The 23340-nt window shown below is 45.3% G+C and overlaps 1 protein-coding gene across 2 annotated transcripts in view; it reads right to left on the bottom strand.

Moving 5' to 3' along the window:
• Positions 1-23340, bottom strand: part of ST6GALNAC6 (ST6 N-acetylgalactosaminide alpha-2,6-sialyltransferase 6) — a 79416-nt gene that overhangs the window by 3826 nt on the left and 52250 nt on the right. Inside the window, exons 2-5 of one of the 2 annotated variants that reach the window (XM_040324748.1) lie at positions 21254-21318; positions 15541-15717; positions 9074-9483; positions 4817-4924 (exon numbers count right to left, since the gene is read on the bottom strand). In XM_040324748.1, the coding sequence (XP_040180682.1) occupies positions 4817-4924; positions 9074-9483; positions 15541-15717; positions 21254-21268 (710 nt within the window). In that variant the 5' untranslated portion in view covers positions 21269-21318. The remainder of the gene's footprint in view (positions 1-4816; positions 4925-9073; positions 9484-15540; positions 15718-21253; positions 21319-23340) is intronic. The other variant, XM_040324749.1, reaches the window with a different exon arrangement.

The raw sequence follows: 23340 nt of genomic DNA, 5'->3' as shown, positions 1-23340 counted from the left end.
GCTTCACAGTGGCAGCTGGTGTTTTTTGGGGGGGCGGAAAACAACCACCCCTCCCTCCCCCCGCTGTCCGGCACTTACCCCATCTAGGCAGGTAGCAGGTGGTGGGTAGCGGGCAACCTCCGTGTTCTCTCCTCTATCGGTGGCTTCCAGCGTGCGGCTCCTCCCCAACAAGACAGTCTGTCCTTTCAGCCAACCGGGTGACAGGTTTCAAAATCCACTTCCTGATTGGCCGGGAAGAAGCTCAGTGTTACAATAGCGAATGAATGTTCGCTATTGTAACACATCTGGGTGGGCTCTGTTTGCATCCTCTGCGACCTGAACCCACCCTACTTTTAAGCCTATTAGAGGCTCTGGCTCTAATCGGGTGTTTAAAAAAAACACCTGCCCTTCACTGTAATCCAGGGGATGCATGGATAGGGGGAGGCAGCAACGGACAGGAGGGCAGCGCACGTGCACCCTTAATGGACGAGCCGCCCCTGACAATGAGGACTCTGAAACCAGTGCCACATCCTCTGCATTATTCTTGGCTCACACTAGCAGACTAGTGTTGAGCGGAATACGCCATATTCGATTTCGCAATATATCACGAATATATAGCCGAATATTCGTGAAATATTCGCTAAAATCGAATATTCGTGATATTTTATAAAAAAAAAAAAAAATTTGCAAAATTTCGCTAATGCGAAATTGATTGCGAAATTTTGACAACTGTGGTAGGAGAACTCTGATTGGCTCTGATGCAAAAGAAGGGCGGAGAAAGTATTCGCGAATATTCGGAAATCGAATATTGGTGATATTTTATCGAAATTTCGCTAATGCGAATGCGAAATTGATTGCGAGATTTTGACAACTCTGATTGGCTCTGATGCAAAAGAAGGGCGGAGAAAGTATTCGCGAATATTCGGAAATAGAATATTGGTGGTATTTTATCGAAATTTCGCTAATGCGAATGCGAAATTGATTGCGAGATTTTGACAACTCTGGGCGGAGAAAGTATTCGCGAATATTCGGAAATAGAATATTCGCGATTGCGAATATTCAGCAACATAAAAGGATCGCCTCAGCTTAGCTACTCGGCCCAGGGTCTCTAATCATACCAGCAATGCTTTTAGACGTCGATAGGATGTGATCTGTTTTAAAAATAAATTTGAAAAAAATACGAATATTCGGAATAGCGAATATTGGCCGCGAAATTCGAGTTATTCGCGAATATTCGAATATGCCATATTCGTAACGAATATTCGCAATGCGAATATTCGTGAGCAACACTATAGCAGACTACACTTTAATATATCATGTTGAGCAGCTTGAATAAAACGTGTACTAAGAGTAATAGGTGAGCTGTCATCGCCAATCTACTAAATATGCTGATTGCCTGGCTGTCTTTGATTTCGGAAGAGTCATTGACCAAGAGCAAATATGCAGCAAGTAAAGTCAAAACTCCTAATCCTTTTGCTTGTTCCAGATCAGTGACTCAGGCCTCGTACACACGAGTTTCTCGTCAAAAACCAGCAAGGTATGTTTTTTTTGCCGAGGAAACCGGTCGTGTGTACACTTTTCGACGAGGAAACTGTTGAGGATCTCGTCGAGCCAAAAAGAGAGCAAGTCTTCCTTTTCCTCGATGGGAATGGGGAAATTTGGCTCGCCGAGATCCTCGACAGTCTAACAAGGAACTCGACGAGCAAAACGATGTGTTTCGCCCGTCGAGTTTCTCGGTCGTGTGTACGAGGCTTCAGAAAGTACTGAAGCCACTGGATCAGTATGACAACCAGAGAAATAGCATTTTTAGAAAGAAGCATCAGCAATAGGCAGCCTCAATGTTTCCTTCGTACATAGTACAGCGGCTCTTAAAAAAAAAAGTTTTTTTCTTGTCCCTTTTAAGGGCGACACTACATTTATTAAAAAATGTTGCTGTAACAAATATCATTGCTACACATTTTGTAATTTCAAGTTTTTACAATGGCCATTCTATTTTATTCAGTAGACAACTATGGGCTGGATTCAGGTAGAATTGCGCATTATTTACGGAGGCGCAGGGCAACGTTTTTGCCCTGCGCCCCCGCAAATTTGCTGCGCTGCCCTTGATTCACGGAGCAGTAGCTCCGTAAATTGCGTGGGCGCGCCGGCAAAATGCCCGGCGCAAGCGCGCGCAATTTAAATGATCCCGTAGGGGGCGGGAATCATTTAAATTAGGCGCGATCCCGCGCCGATCATAGAGCGCATGCTCCGTCGGGAAACTTTCCCGACGTGCATTGCGGCAAATGACATCGCAAGGACTCACTGATTCACTTACGCAAACTACGTAAAATTCAAATTTCGCGACGCGGGAACGACGGGTATACGTAACATTGGCTGCCCCTGCTAATAGCAGGGGCAGCCTTACGCAAAAACCGCCGTACGGAAACTACGTAAATTGCATACGCAGGGCTCGCGCAACGTTGTGAATCGGCGTTAGTATGCAATTTGCAAGAATGCAGCCTAAGATATGCGGGCATAAGAGCCTTATGCCGTGCATTTCTTAGGCTGCAGTCGGCGTAACGAGGTTCCTGAATCAGGAGCATTCGTTACGCCGGGGCAAGTAAGCAACTGCGCTGTGTAACCTATGGTTACACAGGCGCAATTGCTTCTTGAATCCAGCCCTATGTTTTTTTAAAGCTGACAAAAGAAATGTAAATGTTGCTTCACTGTAACCATGGCAACTGAAGCGATTCTGTACACTGTGCGCAGAAATCCAAGTAGATGAGAAGCTGTAAATCTCAACCTGCAGCCCAAAGGGTAAGCAATCTGCTTCATTAAATGCAAATTCAGATCAAAAGAAAGTATAAAACTTGTCAGACAAACCAGTTTCAAGAAGGGGCTTGAGCATCTGACTATATTAAATAAACGGGATTGCATTTCCTTTTCTACTTCTTTTTTGTGTAGTATGAGCCTTTGTGAGATTGGCGTACAACTTTCCTTGCCCTCTGCCAGTAAAGCAAAACTGAGCCGCTGGTGGTCCATTCCCAAAATGTAGGCATGTAACCAGTGGTGGCTGGTGTTTTTTTTTTGGGGGGGGGGGGGGCAGCAAACAACCATCCTTCCCCTGCCCAGGTGGCCAGCAGCGGCGGCACTAACTCCTCCGCTCACTGCCTGCCAGGCGGTCTGGCACTTACCCCATCTAGGTGGCAGGCTGCAGCTCCTGGTGTCCTCCAGCACGGCAGACCCCATCTGCATGGCGGCTCTGGCATCCAATAGGATCACCTGACATTTTGGCCAATAGGGAAACGGGTCTCACGACCCACATTCTGATTGGCGGGGAGATTTAGTGTAAAAATAGCAAATATTCATTCGCTATCGTCACACAACTGGGTGAGATCGGGGCGCCTCAAGCCCACCCTTCTTTGAAGCCTATTATTGCCTCTAGCTCTAATCACGTGCTTCAAACCCCCCCCCCCCCATTGGAATCCATAGTCCGGCAAACTGTATGTAGCTCAGGGGGCCGGGTGCATGGATGGGGGGTCGGCGCCCGTGCGCCTCTAATGGATGGGCAGCCACTGCATGAGACACTTGCACAGTATGACAATGTTGCCCCTTAAGCTGGCCATACATGAAGTCAAAGTGGTTCTAAAGCCTTACGCTTTTTACCCTAATGCATTAAGGTAAACACCTTCTCTGATCAGGAACTCTCTAAATACTTACCTATTCCCCGATTTTTATTCAGCGCTGTGCCCAAGAGCAGCATCTCTCCCGCTTCTCGCTGGGCACCCAATTCAGCAATTTTTTTTTTGACCACCGTCATCCAGTGGTGGTGCGTCCATTAAGGGCGCACAGGCGCACGGGCGCTGCCCCCTCTGTCATGCCACTTTCCTCTGTGCAGACTGGATAGATTCATGCTTGATTCGCTGTAGCCACCCCCTATTCAGGCGTCCAGCCCCTTTTTGGGGTAAGTGTGTGCCGGTCAGACGGCAAGCAGGGGGGGGGGGGGTCACAGAGGCTGCATATGAGTGGCACATGCTGCATATGATGGGCACATAGGCTACATATGATGGACACAGGCTGTGTATGATGGGCACAGAGGCTACATATGTTGGGCACAGGCTGCGTATGATGGGCACAGAGGCTACATTTGATGGGCACAGGCTGCATATGATGGGCATAGAGGCTGCATATGATGGGCACAGAGGCTACATATGATGGGCACAGTGTCTGCATTTTATGGGGCACAGTAGCTGCATTTTATGGGGCACAGTGGCTGCATTTTATGGGCACAGTGGGTGCAATTGATGGCACAGTGAGGCTGCAATTGCTGTTTTTTTTCAGTACTTTTCACAATTTATCCGTTTGTTTGCACCCCCCAACAAAAATGTTGAGCACCAGCCGTCATCTCACATTAATGAATCCCATACCTGATTGTCTGAGCAGGGGAAGGAAAACCTGCCCTGAACAACATTGTACTGCAACATGATGTGCAGCATTTGTTCTTAGTTATTCCTTAAACCAGCGACCGCTAATTGGCCTTTACAGTCCTCAGCACCTGCTCAGACTATATTATTATGCATTAATAGCTTCGCCGCAACCTAAACCAAAGTGATGATTAAGTCCCCCTTATCTAATGGGAAATCCCCAGCAATGTTAGAGAGTGAATAGTAGAACAAATTTATAGATATAGCCGCACTCCAAAAAACCTTGATGGTTGTCTTTATTGTAAAAGGGATAAATGAGCACTACAAATCACAGCAAAAAATTGTGAATGCACACCGGCGCGTTTCGCACTATTAACTAGTGATTAGTCATAGCTGATATTAGAGAGTGTGTAAGTGAGTAAGAGATCCATTACCTGCAGTAGTTAGGTGGCACCATTCCATATACATGAACATTATTACACAGCTCCACGGCAATCACCATTGTAAACCAGCCTGTGCTCAGCCAGGAGTGAGACTTCTCCCTACCGGAGACAAAATTACATTTATTACAATACACATTCATTTTTTAATTTATTTTTTATCAACTTTTTTATTTTTTTATGATATTATTCCATTATATGACAATGCTCCCAATTTGGTCTATTTTATACAGGAGAGTTTATACACAAAGGTAGAAAAGGATTTAAAGGATCCGTGTACTTTTAGTGCACTTATTCCTTCCTCCTATGACCTCACACATTTAGCATATAAAATCGTTATCTAGAACTAGATCTTTACTACCCGGAGCTGCAGAGCCTTTGGATCAATACTTCAGAAATCTTTTGATTGTATCGGCAACAGGAATGGCACGTACCAAGATGCAAAATAATCTCCCATTATTAAAATGGCCAGCAGGAACTATTTTTTTTCTGCCACGTTTTGCGCTAGGCACAGCGCTTTGACAAAGAAAATTCATTGAGAAAACACATTGCCTAGCGCAAAACGTGTCAGAATAGAATTTGTTCCTGCTGGCGATTTTATGAAAGGAAGGTTATTTTGCAGCTCAGTGTGCGGCATTCCTGTTGCTGATACAATTGATTGCTTCAGCAAAGACGAGGCAAGAATTGTCGGCACCTGAGATGTGCTTGTGGAGTGTGAAGCCTGATCTCGCCTGGAGCAGCATGTTAAATATTTGACATCAGAAATCTTTCGAGTTGTAATTCTGCTTGCACACCATGGCTTCCATATACTGTATTTTCTGGCGTATAAGACTACCTTTTACACTTAAAAAAACTGGCCAAAAAGCAGGGGTCGTCTTATACGCCGGGTCAGCTGCTCGGATGCCTGCTGGATGTGCGGTAATAGTGTATGTAGCTTCGGCTACATACAGTATATTCCTCTTAGCCAATCCCGGTGAGCGATGTATTAAAATTAATACAGAGCCTGCTCAGATTGGAGTAACAACCTCTGCCAATCCGAGCAGGCTACATACAGTAGCCTGCTCAGATTGGCTTTGAGAGTCAGAGAGGCATGGGCTGATGATGTTACAGCCTCTGCCAATCCAAGCAGGCTTTGTATTCATTAAAAGAATTCATCGCTCGCTGTGATTGGCTCCAGCTCCAGCAAGAAGGAAGAAGAATATGGCTCCAGAAGGAAGAAATATAAAGCGTCGGAAGGGGGGTCGTCTTATACGATGAGTACAGGAAAAAAATCTTAAAAAACAACTGTAAAATTAGGGGGTCATCTTATACGCCCGGTTGCCTTATATACCGGCAAATACGGTACCTCTAAGAGACTAGAGACCGCAGTACAGCCTGGAAGATTTTAGCCAGAGGTTGTGCAGCTCTGCGCAGTGAAGATCTCAGGACAGCCATGTTTTAGATAAGTATTACAAATGCTGAAATTGTGCCGCACCCATTATCCATGCGTGCGTCCCCCTAATCTACATGCAGGGTCCCGGGCGCATTGGTTTCAATAGGTATTTTTTTTAAGCACGTGATTAGAGCCAGGGGCTTTAAAAGGCCTTAAAAAAGGATTGTTTGGGGCGAAGAGCACTGCGCCCCGAGCTCACCCAGTTGTGTGACAATAGTGGGACCCGTTTCCCGATTGCCCGAAAGGAGATGCGTTCCAATTGGCCTAGGAGGATGAGGGAGGTGATGCACAGCGGATGCTGGCCGCGCCATAGATGCGGTAAGTAACGGGTTTGTAACCGACCTCCGGGGGGGGGGGTGTCTGTAATGCCGTGTACACACAACCGTTTTTCATGACGTGAAAAATGCAATTTTTTTTTAATGTCATTAAAAACAATCGTGTGGGCTCCAGAGCATTTTTCTCGACGTGAAAAATGGGCTTTAAAAATTTAGAACATGCTCTATTTTTTCGCGTCGTTGCTCACGTTGTCGTTTTTCACGTCGTGAAAAACAGTCATGTGTAGGCTTTAACGACGTGAAGAAAACGTGCATGCTCAGAAACAAGTTATGAGACGGGAGCGCTCGTTCTGGTAAAACTAGCGTTTGTACCATTAGATAGCACATTCTTCACGCTGTAACAGACTGAAAAGCACGAAGACAGTAAAGGTTTGGTGAGAGATGATTCGCGCTTTTCAAACACGAAATCAGCAAAAGCAGCCCCAAGGGTGGCGCCATCCGAATAGTACTTACCCTATTAATAGTGCCGTTGTACGTGTTGTACGTCACCGCGCTTTGCTCAAGCATTTTTCTTTCACAATCGTGTGTAGGCAAGGCAAGCTTGACAAGAAGTATTTTTTTCTAGACCATTAAAAATGGTCGTGTGTACGCGGCATTAGGCTTAGTAAATAGAATGTTTTATTATATTTACTTGTTTTAAACTTTTCTTCAGTTTCTTTGTGGTTTCTGGCCTACATGAATCATCTGCCCTTACTCAAGATGCCCATGACTAGAAATGCTGGAAGAATGTTTTTCAAAGTGAGTTCTCAACAAAATAAAGCATTGATGGGATGTTTGCTTTAAATATTAAAAATGAACTAAAAAAATTACATCTAAATCCAGAAATAAAAATATATTACAGTTTACCAATCCATCTTTTTGCATTACAGCAATATTTATTTGTCCGTTTTTACGGTCCTACTTTTAATTTTAATTTATTTCTATTAGCGCAGTTTACAGACTTTATGGGCCAGATCCTCAAAAGGGATACGCCGGCGTAACTGCTGTTACGTCGTCGTATCCCTGTTCCTAACTATGGAACTGACCCACAGAATCAGTTTTCCATAGTTAGGGAGAAGATCCGGCATGTGTAAGAGACTTACACTGCCGGATCTTAGGATGCAGTACCGCATCCGCCGCTGGGGGCATTTCGTGTCGAAATGCCGCCTCGGGTATGCAAATTAGCACTTACGGAGATCCACAAAGCTTTTCAGCTTCGTTTTTTCTCCGTAAGTTTTAGTTTGCAAACGCAAAATTAGGGCTGCTTTTACAAAGTGTAAACTGTTTACACCTTGTAAAAACAGACCCTTCTGTCCAGCGACGCGATTTTTTTTTGTTTTGATTTTTTTTTTTTCGCGCCGTATCTTTTTTTTTTCCCGACGCAACTTTATTGACCCGTCGCAATCCACAAAGCTCGGCGTAACGTAATTTCGCGCTATGCACGTCGGTAAAATGACGTCACGAGCATGCGCAGTACGGCCGGCGCGGGAGCGCGCCTAATTTAAATGGGAATCGCCCCCATGAAAATAAATTCCGCTGGCGCAAGGCGTTCCTAAGTTACACAGCCAAAAATTTCTAGGTAAGTGCTTTGTGGATCGGGCACTTAGGTAGAAATTTTAAGGCAGTGTAACTTAAATGGAAAAAATTAAGTTACGCCGGATCTTTGTGGATTACCCCCTTTATCTTTATTTTGCCCTGGTGATCCTTCCTTAGGGTGTCAACATTTACTTGCTGTACTGTATTGAGGAACAGCGTTGTGCTGTACCAGGGGCGGACTGACAACTCATGGGGCCCCCAGGCAATAGATTATGGGGCCACACAGTATGCACATACACACATACAGTATGCATACACAGTATACAGACACACAATATACACATACAGAATACACACAGTACACACACACTGAGAAGGTACTGGAGAGGCGGGGCAGCTTTAATCCTGGGATTTTTAGACCAAAAGGATGTCGGTAAGCGACATTTCAGGGACAGATGTAAAAAACACATTTTTTCATACAGTCCCTGGTTTTACTGAGGCTGGCAACCCTGATGGAGTGGCATGGGGCCCTTGGGCAGTGCCCGAATGGTCAGTCCGCCCCTGTGCTGTACTGTATTGAAGAACAGCGTTGTGTCGTACTGTATTGAGGAGCAGCAAACATTCTCTGATTGGATGAGGTGCAGATGTCACTGCCCGCCCCCACCTCATCCAATCAGATCGCTTTGCATTATTTGAGAAATAGCAAAGCAATCGCTGAATATTGCCCAAGCCAAGCAGCCGACCTCCTGTGTTCAGAATGCAGCAGGCCAGTCATACGGGAACCAGAAGCTAGTGGAGATCACTGGCGTGTAAAAATATCCGTGCCAGGGATTAAAACAAAAGTGCCCTCATATAGGCTTGTTATTTAGCAAGGAAGGTCAAATATGGCTTGACAATTCATCATCTATGTTTCCAGAAAGACCCATATAAAACTTTGTTAGTAATAATTATGAATAGCTTTATTCTAACCGGTCTCGTCCAGTCTCTGCCCGAAACAGCTCATCAAACCTCATCATATTCCGAGGAGACAAAACGAAGGCTGACACGTTGGGGAAAGCAGAGCTGGCTCGCTCGATGATGTGATACAGGTTAGCTTTGCTGTTTTGCACCATCTTGATCGGGGGCCCCCAGAATATAAGCGTCTGTCTTGGAGCCCGGCTCAGAAATTCCTGTGGCCTTCGCAGAACCCGGTACACGCTGGAGTGGGCAACTACCCGGAAAGTTGTTTTGTTACCCACGTCCTTTTCATAGCCAGTGGTGGGAGCATCGTTCATGCGGATGACGCATTCTGCCTGATCGATCTTAGGTCCCAAGCCGGTGTTCAGCAGATGGCTAGAGCTGGTGACGAGGACACAACTGTTGCATTTGGAGTGTAGTGTCTAAAGAGGGTTCAAAGGTCCACATTTAGATTAGATTATAAATCATTATGATATGAATCAATAATTACCCCCAAAGATCATGTACAAAAATCAACTTTCTAAAAAGTTAGTATTTGAATATGACTTGGCACCCTCACCATGTGATGGGGCTGGGCCCGGGGCCACTCATGCAACCAGCACTACATCATGGGAGGAAGGAAGGAGTCCCTATACTGAAATGTACTGGGTTTTTGCCAAGGCTGCGGCCAGGGGTGGACTGGGATGCGAAACACTGCCCTGACTTACACTGGCAATACACAAATCGATTTTTTTCTTTCATTCCTCCATGCACACAAACAGCATGGATGGACGAATTCCTTTCTGCCAGCGTATTGTATTTTTATAGCTACTAGAGCTGGTTGTACAGATATCTGAATGATACCTGCAGCTGACTGGCTGACAATTTTCAGTTCAGCTTTTTTGACAAAAGTCGATGTAGTAATCCGCTTCTGTCGAGGGAGCAGGGCCCACTGATTCCTCTAAATTGGACTAAATTGTAACTGTGTATGGACAGCTTTACTTTGTAGCTCTAAGATGTTACATAGTTACAGTGGGCTGGATTCAGAAAAGGAGTTATGACGGCGTATCTCGAGATACATCGTCGTAACTCTGAGTGTGAGGCGTCGCATCTCTGCGCCTGATTCATAGAATCAGATACTCCTCACTGTTGCCTAGATACGAGCGGCGTAAGTCTCCTACGCCGTCGTATCTTGGGGTGCATATTTACGCTGGCCGCTAGGTGGCGCTTCCGTTGATTTCCGCGTCGAATATGTAAATGAGCTAGATACGCCGATTCAGAAACGTACCTGCGCCCGGCGCATTGATTTACGACGTTTACGTAAGGCTTTTTTCGGCTTAAAGTTACCCCTGCTATATGAGGCGTAGCCAATGTTAAAGCGGATGTGCCATGGGAAAAAAATATTAAAAGCCAGCAGCTACAAATACTGCAGCTGCTGATTTTTAATATTAGGACACTTACCTGTCCTGGAGTCCAGCGCCGATCGCAGCAGATGACGAGCGATTGCTCGTCTCTCTGCTGCTCCCCCCACCATCCACGCTGAGGGAACCAGGAAGTGAAGCGCTGCGGCTTCACTGCCCGGTTCCCTACGGCGCATGCGCGAGTCGCGCCGCGCCCGCCGATTGGCTCCCGCTGTGTGCTGGGAGCCGAGTGTTCCCAGCACACAACGGGGGGGGCGACGGGATGTGACGGAATGCCCGTCTTTTGACAGGTATCTGCACCCCCCTCCCCCCTGAAAGGTGTCAAATGTGACACCGGAGGGGGGGAGGGTTCCGATCAGCGGGACTCCACTTTAGGGTGGAGAACCGCTTTAAGTATGGACGTCGGGACATCGTAGAATTTTGCGTCGCTTACGTAAGTCGTACGCGAATAGGCCTGTGTGTAAGTTACGTTCACGTCTAAAGCATTGACTATTTGCGGCGTGATTTGGAGCATGCGCACTGGGATACTTTCACGGACGGCGCATGCGCCGTTCGTTAGGAACGTCAATTACGTGGGGTCACGAGTCATTGGCATACAACACGCCTACTACATGCCTACTTTGAATTAGGCGGGCTTACGCCGGACCAGTTACACTACGCCACCGTAACTTAGGGCGCAAGTTCTTTCTGAATACGAGACCTGCCGCTCTAAGTTACGGTGGCGTAGTGTATCTGAGATTTCTTTCTGAATCTAGCCCAGTATTTACAAGGTTGAAAAAAGACATAGGTTCATTCAGTTGAACCTTCTGTATTCACATGGCTGGAGATAACCCCAAGGGAAGATGGTGCTGAAGGATGTGTCACCTGCTTGGAGTTTGCCTGTGTGGGTTTCCTCTGGGTACTCCGGTTTCCTCCCATCCCATAAGACATGCTGGTAGGTTAATTGGATCCTGCCTAAATTGGCCCTAGTATGTGTATGCATGGATGTAAGTTAGGGACCTTAGATTGTAAGCTTCTTGAGGGCAGGGACTGATGTGAATGTACAATACATAGATAAAGCACTGTGTAAATGGACGGCGCTATAATACCTGAAATAAATAAATAAAATCAGTGCTGGGACAAGGTCATCCAATGCCCAGGGTAAAAATGGAAAACTGTCCAAATGCTTTAGTGCTTGTGTCATGTGTTAAGAACTGAAGAGTTTGGGATCGGTGCACAAATTTGGGGCTCACAGTGGCAAAGGGAAAAATGTCCCTGCATCAGCAGTGTCACTGGAAAGAAAGAAATGCTCTTGTGTCAGTGTTGTCACTGAAAGGAAAACATTTAAGTTGTGTCAGTGGTGTCACTGGAAGGAAAAAAATGCTCTTGTGTCATGCCTTGTACACACGACCGGTTTTACCGAGGAGAAAACTGCCATGTTTGCTTTTGGGCGGGAAAACTGGCCGTGTATATGCTCCATTGCAGTTTTCCCGACAGGAAAACTGCGAGCAAAAAAATGAGAACTTGTTCTCTTTTTTCTGCTGCGATTCTCTGCGTTTTTTTGCTTGTCAGTTTTCCTATGGGAAACACTGCAGTGGAGCATACACAAGGCCAGTTTTCCTGACCAAAGCTGTCATTAAAACCGACTGTGTGTACACGGGGAAAAGCAACCAAGCAGGTTCTCGGTTTTCCCCTCGGTTTTCCCGGCGGACTTTTGACCGCCGGGAAAACCGATCGTGTGTACTAGGCAATAGTGATGTCACTGGAAGGAAAAAAATGCTCTTGTGTCAGTGGTGTCACTGCAAGGAAAAAATGGCCCTGTGTGTTGGTGGTGTTGCTGAGAGGGAAAATGGCCCCGGTGGTGTCAGTCTGAGGAGGACTGCTTTGTTATGTCAATAGGATGAAGAGAGAAGGACAGCTGGGAGATGGGCTCCTTAAAGGGCATGGAACTAAATGGACCTGGAGGGGCTCTGAAGGAGGAAGTGGGCTAAAGGGCTATAAGGAAGGGAGAAGGTTAAAGGGTTTTTAAAGGTAAAAAACGTTTCCCTAAATAGCTTCCTTTATCTTAGTGCAGTCCTCCCTCACTTACCTCATCCTTCAATTTTGCTTTTAAATGTCCTTATTTCTTCTGAGAAATCCTCACTTCCTGTTCTTCTGTCTGTAACTACACACCGTAATGTGAGTCTTTCTCCCTCGTGTGGAGAAAGCCTCTTGAAGGGGGAGGGGGCGAGCAGGAGTGTCAGGACACTCTCTACTTTGCAGATAGAGAAAGGCACTGTGTGTAAATGGGCGTCCTGACACTCCTGCTCGCCCCCTCCCCCCTCAAGAGGCTTTCTCCACACCAGGGAGAAAGCCTTGCATTACTGTGTGGAGTTACAGACAGAAGAACAGGAAGTGAGGATTTCTCAGAAGAAATAAGGACATTTAAAAGCAAAATCGAAGGATGTGGTAAGTGAAGGAGGACTGCACTAAGGTAGAGGAAGCTATTTAGGGATTTTTTTTTTACATTTACAACCCCTTTAAGAGACTCTTATGCCGCGTACACACCATCACTTTATGTGATGAAAAAAAAAACCGACGTTTTAAATCATGAAATAAAATGACGTTTTTGAAACTTCATTTTCAAAAACAACGTTGCCTACACACCATCGTTTTTTCAAAATGCTCTAGCAAAGCGCGGTTACGTTCAGCACTCTTTTCCATTGAAGCTAGCTTCATAACTTGCTTCTGAGCATGCGCGGGTCTAAAAACGTTGTTTTAAACGTCGTTTTGCCCACACACTATCATTTTAATTGACACAAAAAACAACGTTTTGAAAAACGACACAAAAAATTGAAGCATGCTTCAATTTTTTTTGTCGTTTTTCACAAGACATAAAACAACATTTCCCCCCACACATGGTCGTTTTAATTGACGTTTTTCAAAACGTAGTTTTTTTTCATCACATAAAGTGATGGTGTGTACGCGGCATTAGGATTCGGAGGAGGAGAGAGGAGGTTTAGGGTTGAGTTGCCCCCCCCCACCCTCTGTATTCTCACTCAGTTCAAACCTCCTTCTCAGCATGACACCCACTAGGAATAAAGGCAACTTCTCCATCCTATCACAGTTCATGCAGTATGTCAAGTGGCAACAGGTAGAAGAGCAGCCTGCCCTCATTCCTAGATGCACCACGCTGAGATGGAGGTGTGTTCTCAGCAGCTGCCCAATCGCTTCTGCTCACAGTAGGCTGTTATTGGAGGGAGGAAAGAGCAGAATCCTCCTCCTATCAACTATGCTGCAGTCATTGACAACAGTGAGGTGCCGAAGAATGGACCAGTTCAAGCTCCCAGTGCCCCCCTATATCAACACTGTGCCCAGGCCACATCCCCCGTCTGCTCCCCCCCCACCACATTTTGTCACAATAAACTATGTCCTTCAGGAGCACCAAACTTTCACCATGGCCATCAACCATGGCACACTTTGCATGATACCTTTTCTATGGCCTACCGAGATCTGTATCTACCATGAAAGGGCCAATGGTTGTGTTTACCCACCAGGACAAGGGTTCCCAGTCCTCCCCAGATTTTAGCGGTAGATTAGTGATGCAAAGAGAAAAGCTAAAGTTAAGTGCGCCGAGAGTGTGCTATATAGGGAGAGGGGTGATTGGTTTCACATCCGTGGTGGCTTTAAATGACCATTGCAGGTTTCTTTCTTGTTTTGTCTCTAACTAAATAATAGCTTAAAGGGGTTGTAAAGGTTATTTTTTTTATTTTCTAAATAGGTTCTTTTAACCACTAGCCGACCGCCCACCGCCGTTCTACGTCGGCAAGTTGGCTCGGCTGGGCGAGAGCACGTAGTATAACGTCCTCTCTCCCAGCCGCCACTAGGGGCGCGCTCGCGCGCCCCCCGCTCGCCCCCGACTCCCGTGCGTGTGCCCGGCGGGCGCGATCGCCGTCGGGCACATGCGATCGCTCGTTACAGAGCGGGGACCGGGAGCTGTGTGTGTAAACACACAGCTCTCTGTCCTGTCAGCAGGGGAAATGCTGATCTTCTGTTCATACAATGTATGAACCGAGGATCAGTGTTTCCCCTAGTGAGGCCACCCCCCCCCCCCCCACAGTAAGAACACACCCAGGGACATATTTAACTCCTTCCCCGCCCCCTAGTGTTAACCCCTTCACTGCCAGTGGCATTTTTATAGTAATCCAATGCATTTTTATAGCACTGATCGCTATAAAAATGCCAATGGTCCCAAAAATGTGTCAAAAGTGTCCGAAGTGTCCGCCATAATGTCGCAATACCGAAAAAAAAATCGCTGATCGCCGCCATTACTAGTAAAAAAAATATAATAAAAATGACATAATACCCCCTATTTTGTAAACGCTATAACTTTTGCGCAAACCAATCAATAAACGCTTATTGCGATTTTTTTTTTTACGAAAAATATGTAGAAGAAAACGTATCGGCCTAAACTGGGGAAAAATTTTTTTTTTTTTATATATTTTTGGGGGATATTTATTATAGCAAAATGTAAAAAATATTCATTTTTTTCAAAATTGTCTCTCTATTTTTGTTTATAGTGCAAAAACTAAAAACCGCAGAGGTGATCAAATACCACCAAAAGAAAGCTCTATTTGTGGGAAAAAAAGGACGCCAATTTTGTTTGGGAGCCACGTCGCACGACCGCGCAATTGTCTGTTAAAGCGACGCAGTCCCGAATCGCAAAAAGTACTCTGGTCTTTGGGCAGCAATATGGTCCGGGGGTTAAGTAGTTAAGCTAGTGCATTGTTGGTTCACTTACCTTTTCCTTTGATTTCCCTTCTAAATGTGTTTCCTCCTCAGTAAGCTGTTCTGGCTGACTAACCCCCAGTCAGAACGGCTCGGATGATGGGGATAAGCTTACTTAGGAGAAACAGGAAGTGAGAAATTCAGACAAACAAAAAAAACATTTAGAAGGAAAATCGAAGGAAAGGGTAAGTGAAGCAACAATGCACTAGCTTAAAGGAACCTATTTAGAAAATTAAAAACAAACCTTTACAACCCCTTTAACTATTAAATTATTTAGCTATTAAAAACAAGATGAAGCGATAAGACCGTATACTGTATAAGAAGACATCTCACCTTGTTTCCAGACACCGGGATGTAGCCGTCCTGAATCCCCCATTTTCTAATATTTGGTGGGTTGTGGTGCGTGATTTTGAGATCCTTGTAGTTGAAGGGTTCCTCGCTGTTGTTGGAGCTCAGAATAATGAGGAAGGTGACTAAAGCAAATATGAATATGAGGGCAGCGGTACGACCCTGAGCCATTCCATTAGAAGTACGGAAAGAAAGAATGAGAAAAGAAACAGTTAAGTGTTGGCTCTGTGAACAAGATGGCCGTTGTGCTATAAAATAATGAATGAGGTGCATATCTACCATATCGTATATTCTTCATTAAGAGAAAGGGGACAGTTATGGAATCAATTGTAAATCACTTGAAGTGGAACTAGCCCTTCCAATCAGTTACAGCCAAGGAAGCTGACATCTTAGCTTCTGTTTGATCTGAACTTGCCATGGTGCTGCACATGTGATTAGTTATGACACCAACCATTCGGCTTGACAATTTAGTTGAGAGTAAAAGCAACTATGACATTTAATATTCTGGCCATGCAATAATTGTTTTTGTAAACTGTTCAATTGGTAGGTTTAGTCCCACTTTAAAGAAAAGGAATGTGTAATCCTTTAAATGTTTTTGTTTTTTTAGATAAATATGCAGGGCTTTTTTTCAGCGGGAACGCAGGGGAACGCAGTTCCAGCACCTCCTGCACTGACTGTATGTAATGGCAAGGGGTGCTGGGGTGTGCTTCAGGGTATTAATGCTCACTGCTGGGGATCTATTTTTGCAGGGGGGTCTATTGTTGCTGGGGAGGGTCTTATGTTGCTGGGGGATCAGTCGTTGCTGAAAGAGATCTACTCTTGGGAGAGGGGTCTATTGTTGATGGTAGCCAGAGAGTCTATTAATGCTGGCTGTGCGGAGATCTGTTGATGCTGCCGAGAGTCTATTGTTGCTGGGGGGGAATTTTGTTGTGGGTGGTCCATTGTTGTTAGGGGGATCTATTGTTGCTGGCTGCAGGGGGTTTTATTTTACTGTTTTTTTTTATATCATTACCAAATTCCATACAAATTACTTGGCACAACAAAATTATACTTGGTTCTAGATTGTCTAAAAGGGGCGGTATTAAGAGGTGGGTAGGGGCGAAGAAAAGGGGTGACTTGAAAAGGGAGAGTTCCTGCACCTATTGTCTGAGAAAAAAAGCCCTGTAAATATGTAAAGCAAATCAGCTTAATGGCCATAAAGTTATCAATGTGTGTTAATGGTTTAAAAAACTTTTTTGTGTATTCATCTTAATTTTTATATGTACGTGAAGTGGGTCCTTATTTTCTAATAAATATGCATCCTCTGCTTTGCAGTGCTCCAAAATGGCGGTGCTTTACAGCTTCCTCTCTTGATGTAATTCTGTGGGTTAGTGATCTTTTTGAAAACAATGCATTCCCTTTGTGGTCCAAATCCTATTTAATCATATGTTATTAAATTGTTCAAAAAAAGTGAGGATTAGCTATGTTATAGGGAACATCTAAAAATGTTGATTGTGCCTAAACAGTAACCTGAAAAATCTTTGTTTGAAATTTGTTCCTGAAAATTGATTAAAAAATTGATAACAAATCTTTGTTCCTGGAAAGTGATGGTGCCTAGGCACCTCTGTGCCTACAGCTTCCAGCCAGGGCTGTCTTAATGAGAGGGCACACATGGGCACTGCCCAGGGGCCCCAGCTGCATGGGGGCCCCCTGCGCTTTCTCCAAAGCAGCTGGTCCTTGAGCCCACGCTGCCCCAAAATTGGGGGCCCCATGATGGCACTGAGAGTGATAGATACACAGGGGAGGCAGTCTGCCTCTTACCTACTTGATGTCTGTTTACCTGCGCTGTCATCATTGTAGGGGCCCCAGAGCATTACTTTACCCAGGGGCCCATGATGCTATTAAGACGGCCCTGCTTCCAGCACTATATATTCAGCATGAGATTGACTTCTGCCTCTGACTGCTAGTCTCACAAGATCTGATGATGTCACTACTGGACTTTCCTTGCTGGAGAGAAAGCTGTACCTGAGAACCTGCAGTTGAAGGATCCCCCTGCTTCATTCATCCTGTGGGTGTGGGCTTCCTCCTCCTCTCTGATGCTTTTTGAATAATCCCCCACCAGATTTTAGATCATATCAGGGGGAAAGCTCTGACATTAGGAAGCAAAGTTCCAAGATGAACACCCCAACACTGAGACACAGTGTACAATAAGTCAAGTATAGGGATGGGGACACCATAGGTAATACTGGTGACCAACCATTTGCCCTCTGCTTGCCTTTTATCTGTAGAAGGCACATGTCTTCTACAGATCATGTTCTCTTTAAAGAGACCAACTTAAAAATGTTTTAGTCAAGAGAACAAAAAAATCTGCATTTTTCAGTTTCATACATTTTTTGTTAATCAACTTGGACTGTGCCTCTCAACAAGCTAGCAAATTTGATTACTTCAGGATGAGTGAATTCCCTAGCACAGCTCCTCCCTCCTTGCATCTCATAAGACCTCTTCTCTTATGAAGGTGTCTAATTACTGTCTGTGCTGGCCCAGCTCTTCCAGCCCTCCAACTCCCTACATACCTTTTATGTAGCTTCTGCGAAAAAGGGGTCGTGTGGGGAAAGAAAATAATATAGAGCAGTGTTTCTCAACCAGGCTTCGTCTAGAGGTTGCTAGGGGTACTTTTAAGCAATAAGCACTTTCTGCCTCTCGGATAAGTTGTTTTTAGCTATAAGGGGGTATTTTTCCCACTGACCACAAACGAGGTTGGCCGCTTGGTATTGGCGCCTCCACATCGTTCAATCAGAGAATGTTACATAGTTACACAGTTGGCAAGGTTGAATAAAGACACCAGTCCTTCCAGTTCAACCTGTGTGGGTGTATGTATGTTAAAAAATATATCCCTGTATTATGTGCTTGCTAAGATGCCCATCTAGGAGTTTTTTTAAATTATCAATATTTCCTGCTGACACCAGGGATTGTGGAACTGAGCTCCACATTCTTACTACCAGTGGCAGCCCGTCGCCCCCTAATCCATGCGCCCGGCCCCTAATCTACATGCAGGGTGCCAGACGCATGTATTCCAATGGGGCCTGGGGCTCTAATTGGCATAAAAAGGGTGGGTCTGGGGCGCAGAGCACTGCACCCTGAGCCCACCCAGTTTTTTGACAATAGCGAATTAAAATTCGCTATTAACTTAGTGATTCTCCTTCAGGCCAATTAGGAAGCGAGTCCTGAGACCCGATTGGCCAGGGAGTCTTAGGACTCCCAGTCAATCGGGTCTCAGGACTCACTTCCTGTTTGGCCAGGAGGAGTAGCAAAAGCCCCGGAGCGAGGACTAGCTGGAGCAAGGAGCAGCAGCCCTACCCCGAATCCTTGTCATCTGCCTCCTAAGGTAAGCAGGCCTCTGATCTCCCCCTTCCTGTCCGTCTGGCACAAGGGGGGGGTTATGGCCGCCTTCCTGTCCATCTCTTGCACGCGGGGTGTGTGGCATTAGTTTGCTGCCTCCCAAAAAATATTGAGCACTAGCCACCACTGCTTACTGCCCTGACCGTGAAAAAACCCCTACGCAGTTTAGGGCTAAACCAATTCTCCAATTTCATTGAGTGTCCCGTGTCTTCTTATACTCCCTAAGACTGAATAATTTTTTCCCTATTCTAGAATCACCATTGAGGTATTTGTATATAGCTAATATATCCCCTCTCAAGTGTCTGTTCTCCAGGGAGAATAAGTTTAATGTTTGTAGTCGTTCCTCGTAACTGAGGTCCTCCAGCCCTCTTAATAATTTTGTTGCGCTTCTCTGGACTCTCTTCAGTTCCAGCACATCCTTCCTGAGGGCTGGTGTCCAGAACCAGACAGAATACTCTAGATGTGGCTGAACCAGAGTTTTATAAAGAGGCTGGATTATAGTTTCATCTCTGGAGTAAATACCTGTTTTGATATTCTGCTGGCTTAGCTTGCTTCAGCTTGACATTGCATGCCATTGCTCAGTCTGTCTTCTACTAGGACCCCCAGGTCATTTTCCATCCTAGATCCCCCCAGAGGTTCTCCCCCAGTAAGTAGATTGCATTCATATGTTTGCCACCCAAATGCATTACTTTACAATTTTCAACATTAAACCTCATTTGCCATGTAGTTGCCCACCCCATTATTTTATTGAGGTCTTCTTGTAAAGTTTCTATATCCTGCTGTGAAGTTATTTCCCTGCTTAGCTTTGTATCATCAGTAAACACTGAGATTGAGCTGTTTATCGCATCCCCTATAGGCCTATATCATTTATGAATACATTTTATTTTATTGAAAAAATGCAAAGCAATCTCTGACTGGTGCCCGTGCCGAGTGGCTGACCTCCTGTGTTCTTGATTCAGCAAGGGCAGCCGCTCAGCACCAGACCCAGAAGCAAGGGGAGATCATTGGAGTCACAGGGCCAGATCCACGTAGCCTGGCGCATTGTTGCGTCCGGCGTATCGTATCTCTGATACACTACGCCGCCGTAACTTTCAGCGTATTTTCCTTATCCTCAAAGAATTTGCGCCGTAAGTTACGGTGGCGTAGTGGAACTTTGGCGGCGTAAGAGCGCGCAATTCAAATGGATGTGATGGGGGCGTGTTTTATGTAAATACGTCTTGACTCGCCGTCCGTGGGGGTATTCCAGTGCGCATGCTCGAAATTAACCCGCAACAAGCCAATGCTTACGACGTGAACGTCATTCTACGCAAAGCCCTATTCACGAACGACTTACGTAAACGACATAAAAAATTCAAAATTCGACGCGGGGGATGACGGCCATACTTAACATAGGATACGCCTCATATAGCAGGGGTAACTATACGCCGAAAAAAGCCTTACTGAAACGACGTAAAAAAAATGCGCCGGCCGGACGTACGTTCGTGGATCGCCGTATCTAGCTAATTTGCATACTCAAAGCGGAAATCGAGGGAAACGCCACCTAAGAAGTCCGCCAGTCGGATCTAGCACAGCTTCAGGCGTATCTTGTTTTGTGGATACAAAACAAAGATACGCCGGAGCAAACTAGAAGTTACGTGGCGTATCAATAGATACGCCAGCGTAACTTCTTTGTGGATCTGCCCCACAGTGTCTAACACAGTGATTTTCAGCTAGAGGGATCCCAAGCTGGACCAATGTTGCAATGTAAAATAATGCCATACCTGGAATTCAGATTTAAGCGGTCCAAGGCGAGCTATTAAATCTCAACCCTGGAAAACCATAAGGCCCCTTTCACATTGGGTCGGGAGGTGTGGGAGGGCCCTTCACTGGATGTGAGGAGGCGAGGGGCAGTCCATTGCTGGAATGTGGGGGAGCGCCATCTACTGGAGAGGTGGAGGATCAGGTAAGTAAAGGCGCTTCTCCTCTCTCCTAACTAAATCAGCAGCATTTTATAGTTTCCTGAAGTCAGATTTGCTGCCGTGCAGTTTTCCAACGAGGATATTTTTATGTGCTTTTTTTTATATTATTTTATACAAACAAGCTAAGTTGATTTCTTTATTGCTGTATTTGCAGTAACAATCATTTCAGATAATTTTATACAGCATGAACATGAAAGGTGACATTATGTATTCATAGGATAGAATAGACTCCTTTATGTATGGGAGTAGAACTTGGCTCTGCAGGTGAGTGTTATAGTGATCTAATAGTAGAGTGTATTGTGATTGGGATATTAGTATATTGCAACATAAGAGTAGAGAGCTTAGTGCGTAGAGATTATTACACTTGTGTTAGTCATCTCCCAGGTGAGTCCTATTACGGCGCTGTCATTTTCTTACATCCTTGCACCTACAGGGAAGAAAAACGTTCAGTGTAAATAATTACAGGCATAATTCATGTGCTCTCCGTTCTTTAATGACATAGTAGTACTCTGATGTTTAAAGTACACTATAGGGAAGATTTACTAAAACTGGAGAGTGAAAAATCTGGCGCAGCTCTGTATGGTAGCCAATCGGCTTCTAACTTCAGCTTGTTAAATTAAGCTTTCACAAAATAACCTGGAAGCTGATTGGTTTCTATGCAGAACTGCACCAGATATAGTACATCAACCCCTATCCGTCAATCCAATCACAAAAGTTTCAATGTCATTTTAAAAGTAATTTTTAATATTAATAATATTGCAGCTTTATGTAAAATATCTGTGATACGGCACTTAATTTAGCTGACAATTGCGCAGTCGTGCAACACTGTACCCAAATCCTTTTCCCCACATATAGAGCTTTCTTTTGGTGGTATTTAATCACCTCTTCGGTTTATATTTTTTGCGCTATAAACAAATTTTGAAAAAATAAACCAATATTTTTTACTTTTTGCTATAAAAACAATAAAACATAAAAAAAAATTTGGTAAAAAAAAAAAATCAAATAACGTATATTGACTGGTTTGCGCTACAAATTATAGGATATTTTTTTTTTTTTTTTTACTAGTAATGGTGGCAAATTATCGTGGGATGCAATATTGAAGTAGACAGTCTGACACTGACACTTTTTGGTGACCAATGACACTAATACAGTGATCAATGCTAAAAATATGCACTGTCACTATACTAATGACACTGGCTGGGTAGGGGTTAACATCAGGAGCATCAAATGGTTAACTGTGTGGCTAGCTAGTGTTCTTGTGTACAGTGTGGGAGGTGTTTTTACAAAGGGAAGGCATGGATTCTAGTCCCTGCTTTGCAGGAACACAGGATACATGCCTTCCCTACTGACAGAACGGTGATCTGCCTTGTTTATATAGGCAGATAGCTGTTCTGTCTCTATGCTGGATGATCGGCGGGTGCCGGCAGACATTGAGTCTACGGTACCTGCAGATCAGCTCCCACTGTGTATAATCTTAGTAGTAGTGCCACCTTGCCGTATACAGGCGGCAAGTGGTTAAGGTGCTCATTCTGGCAATTTATGTTATTAGGAGACAACATTGTTCCTCTCTCCCAGCTGTGCTCCTATCACTGGCGGCCTGTCCACTAAGGGGGCACGGGTGTCGCACCCCCTATTCATGCGTCTGGCCCCCTGATCTACATGCAGGGATGCTGGGCGCATGGATTCCAATAGGGGGGGGGGGGATTGAAGCATGTGATTAGAGTCATAGGCTCTAATAGGCTTAAAAAGGAATGGTCTCGGGGCACAGAGCACTGCGCTCTGAGCCCACCCAGTTGTGTTACAATAGCAAATGAATATTCGCTATTGTAACACTGAATCTCCTCCTGGCCGATTAGGAAGCGTGTCATGAGACCCGTCACCCGATTGGCCCAAAGGAGATCCAGTCAGATTGGCAAGCTGGAGGAGGGAGGAGATGCATGGAGGAGAGGAGTGAGAAGATGCAAACCAAGCCAACGAGCAGCCCAGAGAGAATCTGACATCGCCCGCCGCTCTGCCCGTGAGATGGGGTAAGTGTGGGGCCCAGACTAGGGGAGGTGGTGCCGCCCATGACCCCTTTGACCTGGTCGGCTGAGGGGGGTGTGGCATCGGCGTAGGATTGGTTGCCCCCCCCCCCTAAATTCCTGCACTGCATGGGTTAACTGCTTGTTTTGTCCTGGGGCGAGGACAGCGGAGATATACTTACCTAATCTGCCCATTCTCCCAGTGCAAGACTGGTTCCTGCTTCTCCTGCCCCCCTGCGGTCTAGTTTTTTTGTGCAGTAGACTGTTCCTGACGTCCCCCACACCCTGCCATGGTTGTGAAGATTACAGGAACAGTCCACTGCTGGACATGGGGGAGTCCCATTTTCTGGAGGACCAGACAAAACTATAGTTAACCCATGCAGTGTGGGCACAGGTCCCCTGCATGGGAATTTCTTTTTTCCTGGAGT

The sequence above is a fragment of the Rana temporaria genome, chromosome 9, assembly GCF_905171775.1.
Source record: "Rana temporaria chromosome 9, aRanTem1.1, whole genome shotgun sequence".
Classification (NCBI taxonomy): Eukaryota; Metazoa; Chordata; class Amphibia; order Anura; family Ranidae; genus Rana; species Rana temporaria.
The sequence above is the reverse complement of the archived record's forward strand: the minus strand, read 5'-3'. Positions and strand labels throughout refer to the sequence as shown.